At 39.4% G+C, this 18,402-nt stretch overlaps 1 protein-coding gene across 9 annotated transcripts in view; it reads left to right on the forward strand.

Annotated features, from left to right (window-relative positions):
- The window catches only part of ARHGEF10 (Rho guanine nucleotide exchange factor 10), a 182,076-nt gene that overhangs the window by 75,691 nt on the left and 87,983 nt on the right, over positions 1 to 18,402 (forward strand). For 5 of the 9 annotated variants that reach the window (XM_073336206.2, XM_073336205.2, XM_073336212.2 and 2 more), the window contains 8 exons: positions 3,232 to 3,395; positions 7,317 to 7,433; positions 8,689 to 8,803; positions 10,722 to 10,834; positions 14,497 to 14,574; positions 14,796 to 14,975; positions 16,294 to 16,410; positions 17,979 to 18,071. In XM_073336206.2, coding sequence (XP_073192307.1) covers positions 3,232 to 3,395; positions 7,317 to 7,433; positions 8,689 to 8,803; positions 10,722 to 10,834; positions 14,497 to 14,574; positions 14,796 to 14,975; positions 16,294 to 16,410; positions 17,979 to 18,071 — 977 coding nt within the window. Of the gene's footprint in view, positions 1 to 3,231; positions 3,396 to 7,316; positions 7,434 to 8,664; positions 8,804 to 10,721; positions 10,835 to 14,496; positions 14,575 to 14,795; positions 14,976 to 16,293; positions 16,411 to 17,978; positions 18,072 to 18,402 lie in introns of all 9 variants that reach the window. The other 4 variants (XM_073336210.2, XM_073336214.2, XM_073336211.2 and 1 more) reach the window with 3 other exon arrangements.

Consider the following 18,402-nt stretch of genomic DNA (forward strand, 5'->3'; position numbering starts at 1 on the left):
AGATGATGATGATTTAATACAATCACGGGTTTTATTTTAACGCACACATAAAACTATAATATGATCCAGGGGCATTTGTATCAGACACACAGACAGGTGTAGGTTACATACCCCAAACTGCATGTAAATGCCATTAACATGTCAGAAATCATCAAGTCCTACGAAGTTCCAAATTAAGGACTATGCCTGTCAAAATTTGCCTGCAAAAGCCTCTTCTGTTATGCTGTTCAAAGGCCTGATTCATAGATTCCAAAGCCAGAAGGGACCATTTTGAACATTCAGATCTCTGCCACAGTCACAGTCTTGCCCTTGAGCATTGTTGTTGTTAAAAAAATCTAGAATTATACAGAGAACTGGCCTAAAAGAGTATTTTCAAAACCACAAGACTTGGGGTCTTCTTGGGTGAAGGTCACTGCATGCGGAGGTAGAATAGCACTTGATATCTAAATGCAGCGGAGCTTTCTGATGTCTAAAGCTCTAGCTGCTGACTTCCTGGCAAGTCAATCCACTCAAGGGTAAAGTTAGCCAGCAGCCAAGTCTCAAACAAAATCTGCTCTTTGACCAACCGTAACATCATAAATCAGGAGGAGAACTCATGCCAATGAGCTCCTTGTACCCAGCAGTCCACTACTCTACTACTACAGCTTACTGTACATCAATCAGTCAAAGAAGAAATTCAAAGAGGCGGCAACCCACCTATGTATACCTCTGTAGAAAAGTTGTACTCTAAGTCCAGACTAACCTAACTCCTTTACTGGATGGAGGGACAAGAATAGACTTTGATTAAATCCTGGCACCATTTGTTTTTACCTTGAAAATTGTGAGTAGTGGAATGCTGGGTGCGGTGTTGTTTAAAGATATTAGACAATGTGATCTGCAAAATCACACCTTTCTCAGGTGCTTTCCTTACTGGGAAGTCTCCATTTGGACTACATCCCCCATCATACACCAGGACCAGGGATTCTTATGATGCACCATGGTGGTTCCACAAGAGAGGAGACCAAGATGTAGTTCAGTATCTGAGCCCAACCCATAGAAGAGAATGCGGCATGAGGCACCTGAACTGCAATCAAATCTGAATCAAACTCGTTGGTTTTAAATCAAATGTTTTCAGCTGAAAATTTTCAGCTTTCTATTTTTAGCTGAAAAATCTAAACTTTCCATAAGGGAAAAAACCTGTTTTTTGTGACCACCTGAACTGATCATTTTGCAATTAACATTTAAGGATGTGTTTCTTTTTAAATTGAGAACAGGTTGGGAATGCATATTTATCCTATTGGATGAATTAATTTCTTGAATTTATAAGGAATTTTTAAAGCAATCACACCATATTTAACAATGAATAGTATTAGGAATTTAGAATGTGTGCTGTTGGTAGTAATGTTTGTACCTTTATAATCCTCAATCTATATGCGTTTTAACAGGAAGAGACTGTCCCTGTCTCATGAATTTCCCATATCTGAGGCTTCCATTCTGCAATTCAGGCAGATCCATTGAATTCACTGGAGTTTAGCTTGGGGGCAGGGTCTACCCACACTGCTGTCATTGTGGAACTGGGGCCTATGGCCCCATCTCATAAGTGCTCTATTGTGCAGATCTCCCCTTGGAGTCAGTGGGAGTTTCACACACAGATTGTTTACAGGACTGGTCCCTAAATCAGAGCTATTTAACTATATGTGATCCACAAATTTTAGAGTTCACTGTTGTTACAATGATTTTTTTGTTAAATTCTCTGTTTTGCTGGAATGCTATTGAACGGTGCCGTTCAAGAAGTGTGTGTTTAAGAACAGACTCTATATTTATGGAAAAAAACAAGCTAGATTCAAAAGTTGAGTTTCAGCATTTTCAGGAGTTCACTTTTTGTTAATACCAAATGCTTAGTTTAAGTAATATTAATTAATATTACAAAACTGTTACTTGTCAAATTTTAGTTTTTGAATTTAATAAGTATTGGACTATTCAAATGTGCAAAAATAAAGTCATTTTTTTCTCTGAAACAATTTGTCATTTACATATAACCTAAATCTTGTCTCTTTTTTGTAGACTGTTGCATAAATCAAACATTATCTCCGAAGTGCTGGTCAGGTGTGCTGAGATTTACAGCAGAGCAGTTTTTAATACTAAATTATAATCCCCCTGAAAATAGGAATTTGTAATAGAAGTGCCTGTCTACCTTAATTGTAGTGGTACAAATATTGCCATTTATAATTATGGCAGCAAATACCTGCTTTCTCTTGATTATTTGGCAGTAAAATCTTTCCATTTCATGTAGAATCAATGTGTGATAGCTAATGCCTGTGCCAGCTAAAACATCAGTTGCAGTAAAGATGGAAAGTAGGAGACAGAAATTAATAAAGCCATTAAAAGCATTTCCCCAAACAATGCAGTCATTGTTAATAACTTATTCAATAAGTAATTGTGCAAACTGTTTTTCATTAATAACTTGGAGTGGCTGCTGATATGAAGCCACTTGGTCAGTGATCAGAAAAAGCTTAAAGTTTTGAGCTCTTATTCTAGTTTATACATAAGGTAATGCTCCTTGGTAATTTGAGGTGAGGCATTCATGACTGCTGAGTATGAATGTAGTTGGGAGGATGAAAATGGGTTTTGGAGCATAGTTCTTGCTATACTTTGGTCTAATTCATTTTACTTAAAGTAGTAACTTTTTAATTTGTCCCTAGCCAAAATATGTCGTCTGTTGTGTGTATTGATCATGAAAAGGTTCCTAAAGTGAGGTGGTATGTGTGGTAGCAAGATACATCAAGGGGAGTTTACATATAGAGGGTCAATTCTTGCTCACCATATACATGGGAGTAATTATGTTGACATCCCCCTGAACTTGTGTGCACAATGAGCAGCATTTGTACAAAGATCTACTGTATATAAAATAAAACATATAGAGGCAACTCCTGCCTGAGCACCAGCAAACCAGCACAATAAAGATGAACGCATATATTGGACACCCTTCTTTGAAGAGGCCACCCTCCCTAGGGAGCAAAGTGTGAGCACCAGAGCATTAGCCATACATGGTACTGTGGTGCACCAAAGAGATATCTGCCTGGAAGCTTGAATGCTGAGAAAAGACTTCCTACTGCTACCTATGTAGTGCAGCAAAGGGCAGACTATAGCCCATAGTGAACAGGCACTTTGGAATTAAAACACATTGGAACTTCTTTGATGCTTAAGTAAAATGTTGTATTTTCTTTTGTGTTTCGGTATTAATGCACACAGAGGAAATGATTTATGATGATGTTGATAATGGAGATGAAGGTGGAAACAGCTCTCTAGAATATGGATGGAGTTCAAGTGAGTTTGAAAGCTATGAAGAACAAAGTGACCCAGAGTGCAAAGATGGAATTCCCAGCTCCTTTTTGCGAGGCAACCACAAAAGACAGGTATGTAACCTACATCAGCCTTTTCCCTTATTCGGTTTTTCTAATTACCCTGATTGCTCAACATTTACCTTGCTCAGTTGTCCCCATACACTCTCATGAACCCAGCTTCCAAGTACAAAGAGCATCTTTGCAAATGAGTCTGAACCAGTAAGAGAATGAGGACTGAAGGCAAAACATAAAAGGAAAAAACCTCGTGAAAACATAAAGGGAGACAGATCCGCACATGGGCTATGAAAATGGGTTGTTTGTTTCCCATGAACAGTTCTTGACCTTTTCCACTTCTGCAGCTGCTGACATAGTGTAAGTGGAAAATGAGTATGGGAAGTAGTGTGAAGAGTAGAACTGGGTGACCTGCATGGATTTTGAGGCTGTGCAATCCGCATGAATGGGTTTGCAGAATTCACAGAACTAGTCAGTTTGCAAACATTTCTCTGCCCCCTTTGATTTTAACCCTTTATTTTATTGTTCAACTGTGGTTCAACTTTGAAAAAAATGTTTATTGTAGCTTTAGGGAAGCCTCATTGACTCATAGACTTTAAGGTCAGAAGGGACCATTATGATCGTCTAGTCTTACCTCCTGCACAACGCAGGCCACAGAATCTCACCCACCCACTCCTGTAACAAACCTCTCATCTATGTCTGAGCTACTGAAGTCCTCAACTCGTGGTTTAAAGACTTCGAGGTTCAGAGAATCCTCCAGCAAGTGACCCGTGCCCCACGCTGCAGAGGAAGGCGAAAAACCCCCAGGGCCTCTGCCAATCTGCCCTGGAGGAAAATTCCTTCCCGATCCCAAATATGGCGATCAGCTAAACCCTGAGCATGTGTGCAAGACTCACCAGCCAGACACCCAGGAAAGGGTTCTTTGTGCTATGTATTGGGGGATAGAAAGACTCAAAGACTGCCTGGTGAGGGTGGATGGTCTGTATACAAGCTGTATAGTGCCTGATTTTCTGGTCTAGTACCTTTGTTTTCCATTGCTCCTGGAGGCAGCTATGGACTTGTTCAACACCTAGAGTATGTTAAACTCAGGCTGCTCTAATTTCTACCAGCTGTTAATGATCCTCTAGTGGTCTTTTGAGAGCTGGGATTTGTTAGAGTGCATAATACTCCAGCCACCTATGTATGCCAAGCTGGTCAGGACTAGATATTGCAAAGCCAGCTGTTGCAGCAGATTGGCAGAGGAACAGAAAGATGCGGATAGTATCAAGGTTCTGAGATGTAGACTATACACTGAATCTGTATTTGAATTACAAGTTATATCTCTCCTGTCCTCTGGGTTTTTTGTTTGTTTGTTTGTTTTGGTCTTTCTTCCTACTCTGTCTCCAGGTTTTTTGCCTTATATTTAAATAGTTAAATTTTCTCTCTGCCTTTACACTGCTCTTTTTTCTTGCATTTCTTCTTACCAGGATTGTAAACCCAATAATGTAGCACTTTCAAACACAAAATGTTCAAGTGGGTACAAAGTTAGGGGGAAAAATTCACCTTGGAGAGAAGACTAAAAAGAGAAAATGTTGTTATACAAAGTTGATATAAGACCCAATATAGAATAGACTAGAACAGAATTCCACAGGATCCACATTTTGATTTCACAGATTTCTTAACCCACTGCTCTTCATATCCCTGCTCCATCCATTGCACTATATCCTATCTGTGCAGAATCAGGATCAGGAACTGTGGTAGGGAGGAGGAATGACCGAAGAACTGTATCTACTTAAAAGAAACTCTGTAAGTTAAGTGCTGTTGTTATTTCCCCTGGCTGAAACAAGCTTAAGCTTCTGTACCTGATGCTTGCTGGGGTAATTCTGGACCTGGCTGAAGAAAGATCTGGTTCAGATTCTGAATACATTAGGCTAAAGTTGAGAAATGCTCTGCACATAGTGTGCCTAAAGTGGCAGGATATTTTGTTTCTTCCCTCTTGTTACCTGTGGTGACAGCTTGAAACACAGTAAGAACTCTTTACATGTGTACACAGAGCAAGGTTTACAATAATTTTTAAATGCTTATAAATATACATTGACTCCCCCCACCCCACATAGACTCTAGGTAGGGACTGGGACTGAGTGGGCAAAAAGATTTCCAGGAATGGAAGGCAGGAGTGTGAGAGAAGATGGGCAGTGGTCTGGGAAGGACACACCATGAGTTAAGGGACTGGGTAGCAAGGAGCTGTGCTACCTTGTCCTGGAATGAGAGGTGCCAGGGAGGGGAGGAGGGACTGGTAAGAATAGATTGGGGGGATGGGGAATGAAGGAGATGCAGGTGAGTGGAAGCCATAGGTTGCAGGGCATAGTAGGAGTCATAGTAGGGAATGGAGGGAATCAGAAAGGGGGCTTGGAGGAGTACAGGGAAAGGCAAAGATTCTTTAAATGCTTAACATTTTGTACATATAAATCCTTAAGTGCTTACAGTTTGCAATGTGGATAAAAGCTCCCCCTCTCTCATTTACTATTCACATTCCTATCCACATGTAAATTCCTCCCGCATCTTCACCAACCTTCTATATAATGTTGCTAAAGTCTGCAAAGGGGAGAGGGGGTCTTGCTTTTATGGGTCTCATAATGCATCCTGTGGCCCATATATGCCAGTGGGGGGATAGGCTGGCTCCGTTAGTTGTCCATTTCCAAATATTCATAGGATTGTGCCTATTAAAAGGTCTAAGATTTCTGAAGTGCAATTTTGTTTGTAGGTGTTGGTGGGGCTCCAGTGAAACCTTGTCCTTTTTTTTTGGTGGGGGCGGCATGTTTGCAAAATGAAATGCCCTCTTGTGTGTAGATCAAATTCTGCTCTCATTTACACTGCTGTAAGGCAAGAGTGGTACCAACAGTGTTAATTACATCTTGACCTATAAGGGTGTAGCTGAGGGCAAAATTTTGCCCTTTGTTTTCAACTTGGTGGACATCTCGTTTCATATTACCTCGATTTGTTGTCAAACAATGCTATTGATGTCAAGATGGGAAGTTTTACACTGGATTTTTTCAGTGAATATTTTTCTTTGTACTTTCACCTGAGGTTCTCAGAGTGCTTCACAAACATTAATTAATAAGTCTTACAACAGCCCTTGGCAGGTATTGTCCCTTTATTACAAATTCATGCACATAGTGATTATATGACTTGCCCAAGGCCTGCAGTGAATCTGGATAAAGCTGTGAATAGGGCACAGAATTCCTGATTCCCATTCCTGTGCTCTAACTAGTAGATTATGCATCTTTCCCTACTGGACTATGCTTACCCAGCACTGCAGTGCAATGAACCTCCAGTTTCAAAGATATTCGGAAGTTCTGCAGATACTTTGGCCTATTTTGACAGTTTTTCTTTCAGTTCACCATTCTTGAGGATCTTCAGAAATATAGAAGATAGGATTCATACTTGGCACAATGGAGTGGTGTTCTAGGTTAAAGCTAATATATTATAATAGCAGGAGGTGCACAGTATAACTTTAAATTTAGTTGAACTTAGCACAACTGCTATTCTTTTGGATTGAGGGAAGCTTCCTTTTCCTTCACCATGTAAAGCACTTGCCAATGGATCATGAAGGCCTCAGTCTAAGCCTCAGTGGGTACTCTACCTGGGGATAAAAGACCCACGGCATGGCTGTGGCTGGCCCGGGGTCAGGGTCACAGAGCTTGGGCTCCACCCTGAGCCCGAATGTCTACACAGGAATTTTTCAGCCTGAGCCCTGTGAGTCCAAGTCAGCTGACCCAGGACAGCCATGAGTTTTCATCCCTGTGTAGACATACTCAGTAAGTGCAGCAATGCGTAGAACACACAAACAAAAAATCCAGCTCCCCTAATTGGTTACAGTCTCTCTATTGACTGGACACTGATAGGCAGACAGAATCGCATGCATGATACTTTTCAAGTACTTCAGTGTTAAGTTTGCACTACAGGTTTTTTGAAAAGATTGTATTTTTTTATACACTGTAGCTTTCTCATGACCTAACCCGTTTAAAGGAGCACTATGAGAAAAAGATGAAAGATTTGATGGCAAACACTGTGGGAGCGGTAGAGATTCAGCAACTAAAGCAAAAACATGAGCTGAAGGTAGTGTAGTTAATTTTTGTAACAAGCTACATGTTAAAATGATTGTTCTTCAAATGCAGACAATGTTATCTTTTTTTGTTAAACAGCAAGTTGAATATCAAAAATGGAACAGTAACTTATTTAAAATTATTTCTAAATGTACTGGATATTGTACAGTTTTTCTTACAAGAACATTGTCAAGGACTTCTATAGTGTTTACTGTCTGTCTGTAATACTTTTACAAGGTCGGCTAGAACACTGTGTTTCCTTAATGATTGAGGCCCTGATCCTGCTACCTGATCCATGTATGTAGATCCCTTCTGCCCTTGTGGAGCCTCATTAAAGTCCATGGGATCTATGTGGGCAGAGGGGTCGTCCCACATGGATCAAATTGCAGGATTAGGGACGTTCATGCTTTCTACAGAATGGAGCTGAAATGAAGGAGGTTGTTTTTTAATAACAACTTCGGCTCATCTACTGAAAGTGCCTTGTCACAACAAGATACTTTTGTTTATGCCCTGTTATAATTGACTGTGTCAGCACAATTGTGGGAGTAGCGTTCATTTTTGCTGTGGCTGCAGTCAGGAAAGGGAGAGCAGTTTTCTGAATGAAGATTTACTAGGAAAATTGTATCTCGGCGTAATAATTATAACACTTTTTTCATGTGTGCCTAAAATAAAATAATGTAGACCCCAATGGGATGTAATTTAAACATCCTTGCAATGTAGTTCTTATTTAAGAATGTAATTAATTATAAATGGAACCAGTGTTCAGATCAGTTTCAGTTTGGGATAGGGTTAGTAGATGGCATTTGTGGTTGAACTTGGACCAGGTTTCAGCTTCATGGCAGTGACATTTAGTGATCTATTCTCAGTATATGTCTGCCCAGCTGAACTCTTGAATGGTGGAAATCTAGTGGTTCTTGTAAAATGTCCACCATCTTGGATTGCATCCAAAGCAGATTCAGAAAATAGGTCTCTTCCAGGTGTAGATGTTATCCAAAAAAAATCAGAGGATGGGAGAGATCAGTGTTCAGATTTGAAGTCCCACCTCAATTTATATATTTTAAAATATCCATATATATTCATAACACCTGGAGTAATTTTTCTTCCATAAGATTATAGTCTTTTGACCATAGGTTAGATTTTGGGCCTAAACTACTTGACAATGTTCTTTTAAAAGGTGACATCTTTTAAGAAGATTCATGCTACAATATGTTGAATTCTACTCTTTTTATTCACTGAACATGTAGAATATGTTTTTTGCTGTCTTGCAGATGCAAAATCTCATGAGGGCTGCTAGGGAAGGTACCAAAGATGGCTATGAAAAGACTAAAGCAGCTGTGAAGAAAGGTCGGTCATTCATCAGAACCAAATCCTTTATTACCCAGGGTAGGTGTAGATTCTTTAAGTTTCTCTATAAAGTTCACTTAGATACCTAGGTGATTGTCTTAGCATGTTATTTATTACCAGCAGTATACTGGACACGTGAGAGCAGAGTTACATTGATAAAGCATGTCTCAGTCACAATCAGGGCTCTGTTAGATCTGTGATTGTGGAATCTCCAAGAGTTTTAAGATTTTGAAGGCAATCCTGAGGACCTTGGAAATCCACTAGAAACCTGAGTCAGCCATATTATGCTTCAGTCAGCCTTGCACAGACATGTAAGCATGATCCTTTACAATAAGCAGTGTCATAGACTCTGCCTAGTCCAAAGCTCATATGCAGTATGGCAAATGGGACCATGGGAAATGTCAGGGGATAAGTGTCCCCCATTGCCTTGTTTCACATACTACCACTATTTCCTGTCCTAAGCATAAAGGGAAACTGTTGTACCTCCATGTCATGCTGTAGGGGATCATTGTGTCAGCCCAGGAAAGAGGAGTCTAAGGATTGCAAGCTGAATGCCACCACCTACCATCCTTCAAGAAATGGAAATTGATAGGAAAGGAAGGAGCTTTCCCAGGACACTGCTGATCTGAATAACCCCTGTCCTTGGTAACAACAGATACACAGCCCTCCCCACTATGAGCTCACCATCAGCAGCAGATCACCATGATAGTTTTTAGCCAGGGAATGTGTCAGGGAGTACAAAGTTCCTTCTCATCCTGAATAAATTCAGGGAGCTAGTCTGTCTCACCTCTCAAGATGCCTGGCAAGAGAATTATTGCAGCCATAAGGCTGTAAGGACTGACACACAGTGCACATCCCTGGTGTGGACTCAGACTGGTTCCTGAACACAGGAGTTTGAGTACTGGAGAATGGGAGGGGTTTTTACACAACTTTCCTGCTCATAAACTTATCCTCATTCATTAGTGTGGCACAGGTGGATTTGGAGTTTCACTATCAAGTCAACCTGTCATTGTTTAGTCTGCCATGAAACTAACATATCTAGTTATCTAGGACCTATGTAGCCCAGGAGAAGGGCATGTACATTTCTGGCTGGATCGAGCTCTCAGCCAGTTTCCTGGTTTGTTTTACAGATTCTGTCTGAAGAAATACATAGACTTCGCAAGCTAGCAGAACTCCTTCCTTAATTAGGTTTTTCTAAACCATATCTGCTTATGCTCTTTGTTTCCTGGAGCATTACTTCTCTCATTATACTACCAATCACTGTACTATCTGAGTGTTTTCTAGATAAAATCAATAGCAATTGTGAAGTCCCTAATGGAATCGCTGCCTCTCTTCCTTTTCTCTGCTTGAGGAATTTTTGTTTTGGTTGGCTGATTTTCTTGTTTGTTACAGGTTTATGTATGTTGTTTTTGGGGGGAGGGGGTTAGTATGTGTTAGTAGTTAGTGTCAGTATGTGAGTGTCATTCTTGCTATGGTGAAAAGTATTTCTTAAGAGAAAGATTTTGCAGCATTTCTTAAAGACAGTCAGATTATGGATCACCGAATCTCCTGTGGAAGTTTGTTCAACAGATGCATCCCTTTGAACAAGACTGCTTTGTCCCCTGCTGTCATATACTTCATTCTGGGCAGGGAGGAACAAATGGAAGTAAAGCAAAAGACGCAGAGGCTGCCATCTGCACTGAGGATGCTGGGGAACTCTCCCACCCTTGCTATACCATTGATGCACCCCTATCATGGTGAAAACATCAGCAGTTATTCTCTGCATGGCTCCCACGGTTTCTGGCACTGAAGGAACTACACTGGTGCTAGAGTAATGATGGCAGAGTTCATTAACATGCTTGGTGTAGACAAGACTGTGGATACCCCAGTATAATGACTGTGCATGGACAATGGATTCTGGTTTTTCTACCCAAAGATATATAAAAATTGACTTTCTGCTGTATTTAATTATATGTAGATCATAAAGCATCCTGTCTGGAAGAAGAGGAACTAAATTTATTTATTGATGTTGACTGTATGCATACAGAAGCAATTATGACTCCAATGCCTGAAGGATTATCACAGCAACAGGTAGTACTTTGTGTGTGTTTAAATATTATGGAAACATACAGTAAATGTCTTATAGGGCATTTGCATGGACAAAAATCTGTTTTGTGGTGAGTAATTGTGCATGTAAATTAAATAGACTATGCTGCATTCATTGTAGCTTGCATGGTCGTTCACCTGATTTAGAAAGTCATGCCCTAAATCCCTTACCCGTGGTCGCACAGGTAATCTGTAGCAGAGCTTGGACTAGAACCAAGGTTTACTGGATTCCAGCCCTTAACCGCAAGATCATCCTTTTTCCCGACATGGCTGCCATTGCCTGTCTGTTACTCTATACTTCAGTCTAGGTTCAGGTAGGTGAAGAACAGAAATCAAATTAACAAGAAAAGTCTCCCTTTCATCCAGAGGGGAAGTTACTAATTTGTATTTAAGAGGATTGGTTTAAATCTAATAATTACTTAAGTTTACTTGAAACTAAATCAGAGAATACAAGGTTTGCAAAATGAAACTATCCTGAGTTTTTATTGGTCAGAATTACCACCTTTGATAAATACACCGTGGGATTTCTAGAAGAAAATGTTGCAGTTGTTAAAAATTACAGGCACTAGAAGCATATTTAGAATATAATTATTCTCCACCCTCTTCAGAACCCCATTCTCAGGAAACAAGCATTTTGGATGTTTCAGTTCCTATAACAGGGGTACTTGAAGCAGAGCACGATCTAGAAAATAGTGACAGAAGATAAGCGTAATATACTGTAAGAAAATTAATGAGCCAATAATATATTCATTCTTTAGATGAACAGTGAAGTACCAGACTGAAAACAACTTCAGTAATGCAAAAAGTAATGTCTCTTTTACATTGACTTCTCTTTATTCTTAGGCTTCTATAATCTGATCTCCTGTCTTCTTCCTTACCCCCTTCAGTTCTGTACAGTTCCACTTTTGAGTCACATTTCTCTTGGATCCATATCCACATTTTCAGATAGATTTGGGAGGTTGAACATACAGATGGTGTGAATTTAAGTAGCTCCATGGAAATTGGTAGACATGCATGCAGTTGCACTAGACATAAGCTTAGCCAGGGATGCGGAATGATGTCCATGATTTTGCTTTTTTAACATTAAAACTTAAAGTTGAATGTGACATAACTTCGGGTGAAATACAGCAGATATCCTTAAACATGTCTACTGGCCTGAGAGATGTTACTATTGCTCTTGGTTCTCCCTTTAAAGTGTAGAAAATCTCTCTCAAACCCCCTGAATCTTAAAAATGTCTTCTGGTTATAATCATTGTCGTTTGAGTAATGTTAAATATTATATATCCACATGTAATACTAAGTATTATCAGTTAAGTATTTGATGTAATTGGATGACAATATAACATTTGTTCAGCCTTCTTACCTGCGGCAGCTAAAGGAGAGTTTTTGCTATATAGTGGGAAGATGTCAAAGACAATCCCTATGTACTTGGGCTCTGGGCTCAGTGCTGGAGAGATCCCCCCAGTTTGTCCCCAGGGAGTGCACAACTGATTGCTGAGGAACTTTTGTTAGTTCAAGGTGCAGAGCTCAGGTTGAAGCTGGCAAAGGAAATTCATACTGGATGCAGACTGAGCTGACAGAGAAATGTGGTGAATGGCTTGAGGAACTTGGAAGCAGACAGATAGAAGCAGGCAACTGTATGATACCTGAAGTGATGAGAAATTGACAAGCAGGGAATCCATTCACACTGGGCACCCTCTTTGAGGAGAGGAGAATTAAAACTCCCACTATTCTAGGGACTGCACACTGGTGGACAATATATAGGGCAGTGCTGACATCCAATTTAAAGGAAGCCATTCTCTTTCTGACATTCTCCCCTTTTTGATGAGAAGATGAGAAAAGTGTTGGTGCCTGGAGGTTATGGTTATTATTGGTATTGGAAGAAAGTATGATCCAACAATGACATGATGAATGAACTTCAGGTCCCAGTCTGTACAGACCTGAAATGACAAGAGAGGACGTATTGTCCTCATGGGAGTGAATAGTCTCTTAATCAAAAAGAGAAATATTTTTGGAAAAACACTAGAAGTGTCTTTTAGTGATGGGGAGTTAGGGCTGGTGTTGTTTTTTAATGGCTACGTGATAAGAATATTAAATTATTTGTGTATTGAGCATAAAATCCATATGCTTCCCACACACGTTCACATTTGTACATGGTGTTTCTTTTTGAATGAAAAATACATTATCGTGTGTGCACTTGGCAATACAATAAGTAGATACTGTACAATTTGGTCTTTTAGACTTCTTCATGAACCTGCTGCTGTCAACCACAAGGTGGCATAACAGTTTTTGTTTAAATCCAGGTCCTGTTTGAATTCCTGTTTATATACTGTGTCATACTGTGAGCCTGGAAATGTTGGATCACTGAATCAGTCATTTTAGTGCTTCAATCATAATCTCTGTTACAAGTTTTATACTTTTAGGAATAAAAAATGCTGAGTCATAATTTATTATTTTTCCCACCCATCCATACCAGCAAAAATATGCGTGCAGCAGACTTGTAATATTACACCAAGTACATAACAGAGCTCTTGTTAGTGTCTCCTAGATATCTGTCTGTATTAGGCATTAATAAGATGTCTATCACAATGATATGTAAGCACTGATATTTTATGTACCGCATTATGTTTTATGTACCACTGGGTTTGATACATGTCAGAAAATTATTATAGTTAAAGTCACAAAACACAACATGCTTTGGAGAAAAATTCAATGGAAATTAGTCATAGAATCATAGGACTGGAAGGGACCTCGAGAGGTCATCTAGTCCAGTCCCCTGCACTCATGGCAGGACTAGGTATTAATATATATCTATATCATGGAACCTATTACAATCCTGTTACACTGTATGAGAATAAACAAGTATGTTTTTCCTCATGTAAAGTAGCACAGTCAAGGTAATGGGAACAAAGCACTGACCCTACACCAATACTTTTTCACTGTTGTTTATAAGTCCTTATCTTCAAGAGTCTGTCACTGGATTTTTTTTCTCCAAATCAGTGTTACTATGTTTGAAGATGTAAAACAACAAAAACGTGACACTTGAAGCCTGATTTTGAAAACTGGCCAACTATGTTGCATCTGTATATCAAGTAGCTAAGGTTCTATCACCATCTGTGCCCACAGCTAATTGTACCCCAAAAATTGTGGGTAGGAAATAAGAGGCCATATTTTAAAAGTGAACCTTTAAAATGAGACAGTCAAAAAAGAAAACACATATGACTACTGCTATTATAGTATTTCATGCACAATTTAAAACATAATTAGAGTAATAGTAAGTTTCATGAATTTCTGAAGAGATATGACATTTATTTTATTATAGTTCCAATGTCAGGAATACTTTAGCTTGACATATAATACAAGGGTTGATTTATCAGTGTAAGAACTTTATGGTTAACGTTTAATATGAGTCTGTGATTTTGCCTAATACTCTTAACTCTGTTTCCATTTTAGATATAGGGACAACTGGATCAACTGTGTCGTCCCCCCCCCGAAGTTAGCTATTTCAGACTAGAAAACAAAAAAGAATTTAGTAAACAAACTCCACATATCTGTTCGTAATCATCATTATTTTCAACAAGTCCCAGAAATGAGGGGAGCATCAACTACTTTAAGTTTGACAGTTTAACTTTTATCACTTTGAACAGGTTGTGAGAAGATATATTCTGGGCTCTGTGGTTGACAGTGAGAAGAATTATGTGGATGCTCTCAAAAGAATTCTGGAGGTATCTAAATATTTTTTGCCTTTTACTATTTGGAAAGGAACCAAATCCTCAAAGAATTATTCATTAATTATACTGTGAATCATATGCATAATGTTAGAGGGGCATCAGATCAAATGTGTTTTCTTTTGACTATAAGTCAGGATTTGGCATAGGTTTTACTTTTTGATGTTAAACTCTAATTTTTTTTGGGTTGTTTGAATGAATCTGTTTTCTTTGCTCAGCAATATGAGAAGCCTCTCTCAGAAATGGAACCAAAGCTACTGAGTGAAAGAAAACTCAAAATGGTCTTTTATCGTATTAAGGAGATTCTTCAGTGCCATTCAATGTTTCAGATAGCATTGGCCAGCCGTGTCTCTGAGTGGGATTCTGTTGAAATGATTGGAGATGTCTTTGTTGCTTCAGTAAGTAAATACATGTGAGCAGAGGCATGAAAAATGTCGATTTTTTTTTTAATTCTTGATATGTCTATGTACTTCTCTATCTAATTTGGATACCCTATTATTTTCCTATGTTCCCCACTGCTGGTGGCTTTTGTAATAGCCCATGTACCCATTAGGACAACTACATTGACACCAACTCATGTCTTCTGTTTGGTTGGTTGCAAGTGAAAGAGCTTTGGCTAATATTTTCAAACATATGTGCCTCATGTTAGCCACCTAAATCCGCATTTAGGCATCTAAATAAGTGGCTTTGTTTACAGAGATGCTGGGCCTGCACAAATCCACCAAAATCAACATGAGCTGCAGGTGCTTGACACCTCTGAAGAACAGGAGAGCATGGAATGGCCCTTAGCAGATTTGCTTATAGAATCATAGAATCATAGAATATCAGGGTTGGAAGGGACCCCAGAAGGTCATCTAGTCCAACCCCCTGCTCGAAGCAGGACCAATTCCCAGTTAAATCATCCCAGCCAGGGCTTTGTCAAGCCTGACCTTAAAAACCTCTAAGGAAGGAGATTCTACCACCTCCCTAGGTAACGCATTCCAGTGTTTCACCACCCTCCTAGTGAAAAAGTTTTTCCTAATATCCAATCTAAACCTCCCCCACTGCAACTTGAACTATAGCTAGAAATACTGCAGACCATGGCCTAGACTCCCAAGTCTGTCCAAGTTGAGCTTGGTGCAGGAAAGGGTGGGGAGTGGATATGCAGGAAAGTAGCTACCCCAATCCTCAGCCCAACAAGGGGCTGAACCAACCTCTGGTTTAACTTAGAGCAGCCTAAGGGATTGTATTAAAGCTGACTCCATCAGTTGGAGTTCAGCACATGTTAGCTCCGCTCCTCTTGCCTCCACTCCCCCTAGACATCCCCTCCTTTGCACAGGAGATGTAAATGCTGCAATGCATAGTGCTCTAAGGCACCCCAGGTACATCAGAGGAATCTCCACTTGCCTTTCTGGGCAGTTGTCTCTCCACTTTGTCCCATATATTTAATGTGGCTGAGCTGAAGTGGCTACTAGAACCATACATTTTACAATTCATAAGTTTTGCAAACTTACAACTTTAACTCTGCATTTAATGCATTTGTATGTTGTAGCTTATCAGGAGTTAACTGGTTAGTTCCAACTATGGACTCAATAGAAGTTTAAGGTATTCAGCAACTCCTGTGTGGAGCACTCAGCTCCTCACAGCACCAGGCACCTAGATGTCAAAAATAAAAATGAGCCTGTCTTCAGCTGGATTTCCTGTTGATGACTGAGGTTTGTCTTCTCTGCGTTTCAGTTTTCTAAATCCATGGTTCTAGATGCATACAGTGAGTATGTAAATAACTTCAGTACAGCCGTGGGGATTCTCAAGAAAACATGTGCCACAAAGCCTGCCTTTCTAGATTTTTTAAAGGTGAGTGCATTTAAGCTTGAAAGAAAGCTGAAGAAAATAACAAAGCACAAGATGAGTTAGAGAAAAATTTGGCCCCGTGGTGTGTAGATTCTGATGAAATTCAAAGAGAACAAAGCTCACCCACAATTCTAGTGTTGCAGGAGGATGACATGATTTTAGCTCCGAGGAATATTGTGCCGTGCACCTCAGTTTTATTGATCTTCCGAATGACTGTGCTTGGCAAGCTGTTGGGATTCTCTTGCATGTTAGATGAACATTAGCTAAGGTCACAAGCTGAGGCCTCATCTTTCGACAAAGTTTATGCATTAGCTACATTGTATATAAAAGTCTTAAATTAAAACTCACTCTGAACCTTTCTGGGCATAGTAACAGAACACACAGGGCTAGTAGCTCTCAGTCTCTTCAGTCTGACTTCAGTGGGATGTTTGCCTGAGTGAGGACTGCAGATTTGGGACCATAATCTTCAATTCTGGTCAGGCAAAAGTGTGGATTTTAGAAGGTCGGAGCTAGGGGGCACAGGAGTGGTTGCACGTCAGCACTGTAATGATGGGCACCAGTATAAGTACTTGAGCTGTTCAACATTATTTGCATTTTGAAATGCTGATATAATACTTGCCAGAAGCTGGGAATGAATGACAGGGGATAGATCACTTGATTACCTGTTCTGTTTATTCCCTCTGGGACACCTGGCATTGGCCGCTGTTGGAAGACAGGATACCATTGGTCTGACCCAGTATGGCTGTTCTTATGATTCCCGCCCTTCCCCACGGTTTTGGACCAAATACACAGTGTTGAAAATATTTCAGCATTTTGAAAAAAATGAGAAAAATCTTTAAAAATCATGACATTTTCCCCGTTTGTCAACCAGCTGTAATAACAACCTGCCTCCTGAGCATGCACAGAACTAACAAAATGACAAATCTGTTTTTTTCCTCCTTTCCCTTGGTGTCCTTTGATGTTATATAAAGATAACTATGGACTTTACTTTGTGTTTACATACCTTTTGAGATTGAGAGTTTTCCCTAGAATTTCTCTTTTAAAATACCAAAACACATGAATAAATATAGATAGTACTGCATCAGCTGGTAGGGTTTTACCCCAGATCCCATGACAGAGAACAGCCATTGTAGAATGTAAGGCCATGATCCAACAAAGCAGTTACTTTTATGGTTAAATTTAAGACATGGAACAAGTGAATGGGAACACTTGCATGCTTAAAGTTAAGCTCATGCTTAAATCTATTGTTTAGGCAAGTAGAAATGTGCTTAGTTCAAACAGAATTTAGTTTCCCATTTCAGCTACTCTTGTACTGTTGGGATTTGTCCCTTTCCTTGTTTTTGAGGAGGAAGTTTTCTTTTTTTTTCACTTGCCATTATGACAAATTAAATGGTAAGATTTTTCACAGAAGCCTAACTAATATTTCTAAATGAGTTTGTGAAATTTTTGTTGTATTCCTGGTACAAAGAAAGTTATTGATATAAAGAAATCCTGGCAAACATTTTAAGTTTCTGAAAGACAATAATAGAAATCTACTAACATGAGCAAATGCAGTGACTTTCTCATTTCAGCAATGCCAGGAATCGAGCCCTGATCGAATTACCCTCTATGGTTTAATGATGAAACCCATACAGCGCTTTCCACAGTTCATTCTTCTGCTTCAGGTAAACAATATTTACCAATGAGGCTTAGCTGATAAATGCTTCTTTTGTATTCTCTTAGTACTCAGCCTCTGGGGGGATTCTGTGGGATCTATGTTAGACTGTAGCAATATATTAAAATTGGAGTTGTTTTTGAGTCTTGGGATCAAACAAGTGAAAAATTAAATATGTAGTAATGAGAGCTATGAGGTTAACTGATTTTTTGTTTGTTTCAAGTCAGCTCAAAACTAAATTTTTTAAAAAAATTTCAGCAAGCCAAAAAGTTAAAATAAATAAATAAATAAATACACCTTGAGTCAAATAAAACGCCTTCTTCAACCCAAAATGAAATATT

Source organism: Lepidochelys kempii, chromosome 3 (assembly GCF_965140285.1).
Source record: "Lepidochelys kempii isolate rLepKem1 chromosome 3, rLepKem1.hap1, whole genome shotgun sequence".
Classification (NCBI taxonomy): domain Eukaryota; kingdom Metazoa; phylum Chordata; order Testudines; family Cheloniidae; genus Lepidochelys; species Lepidochelys kempii.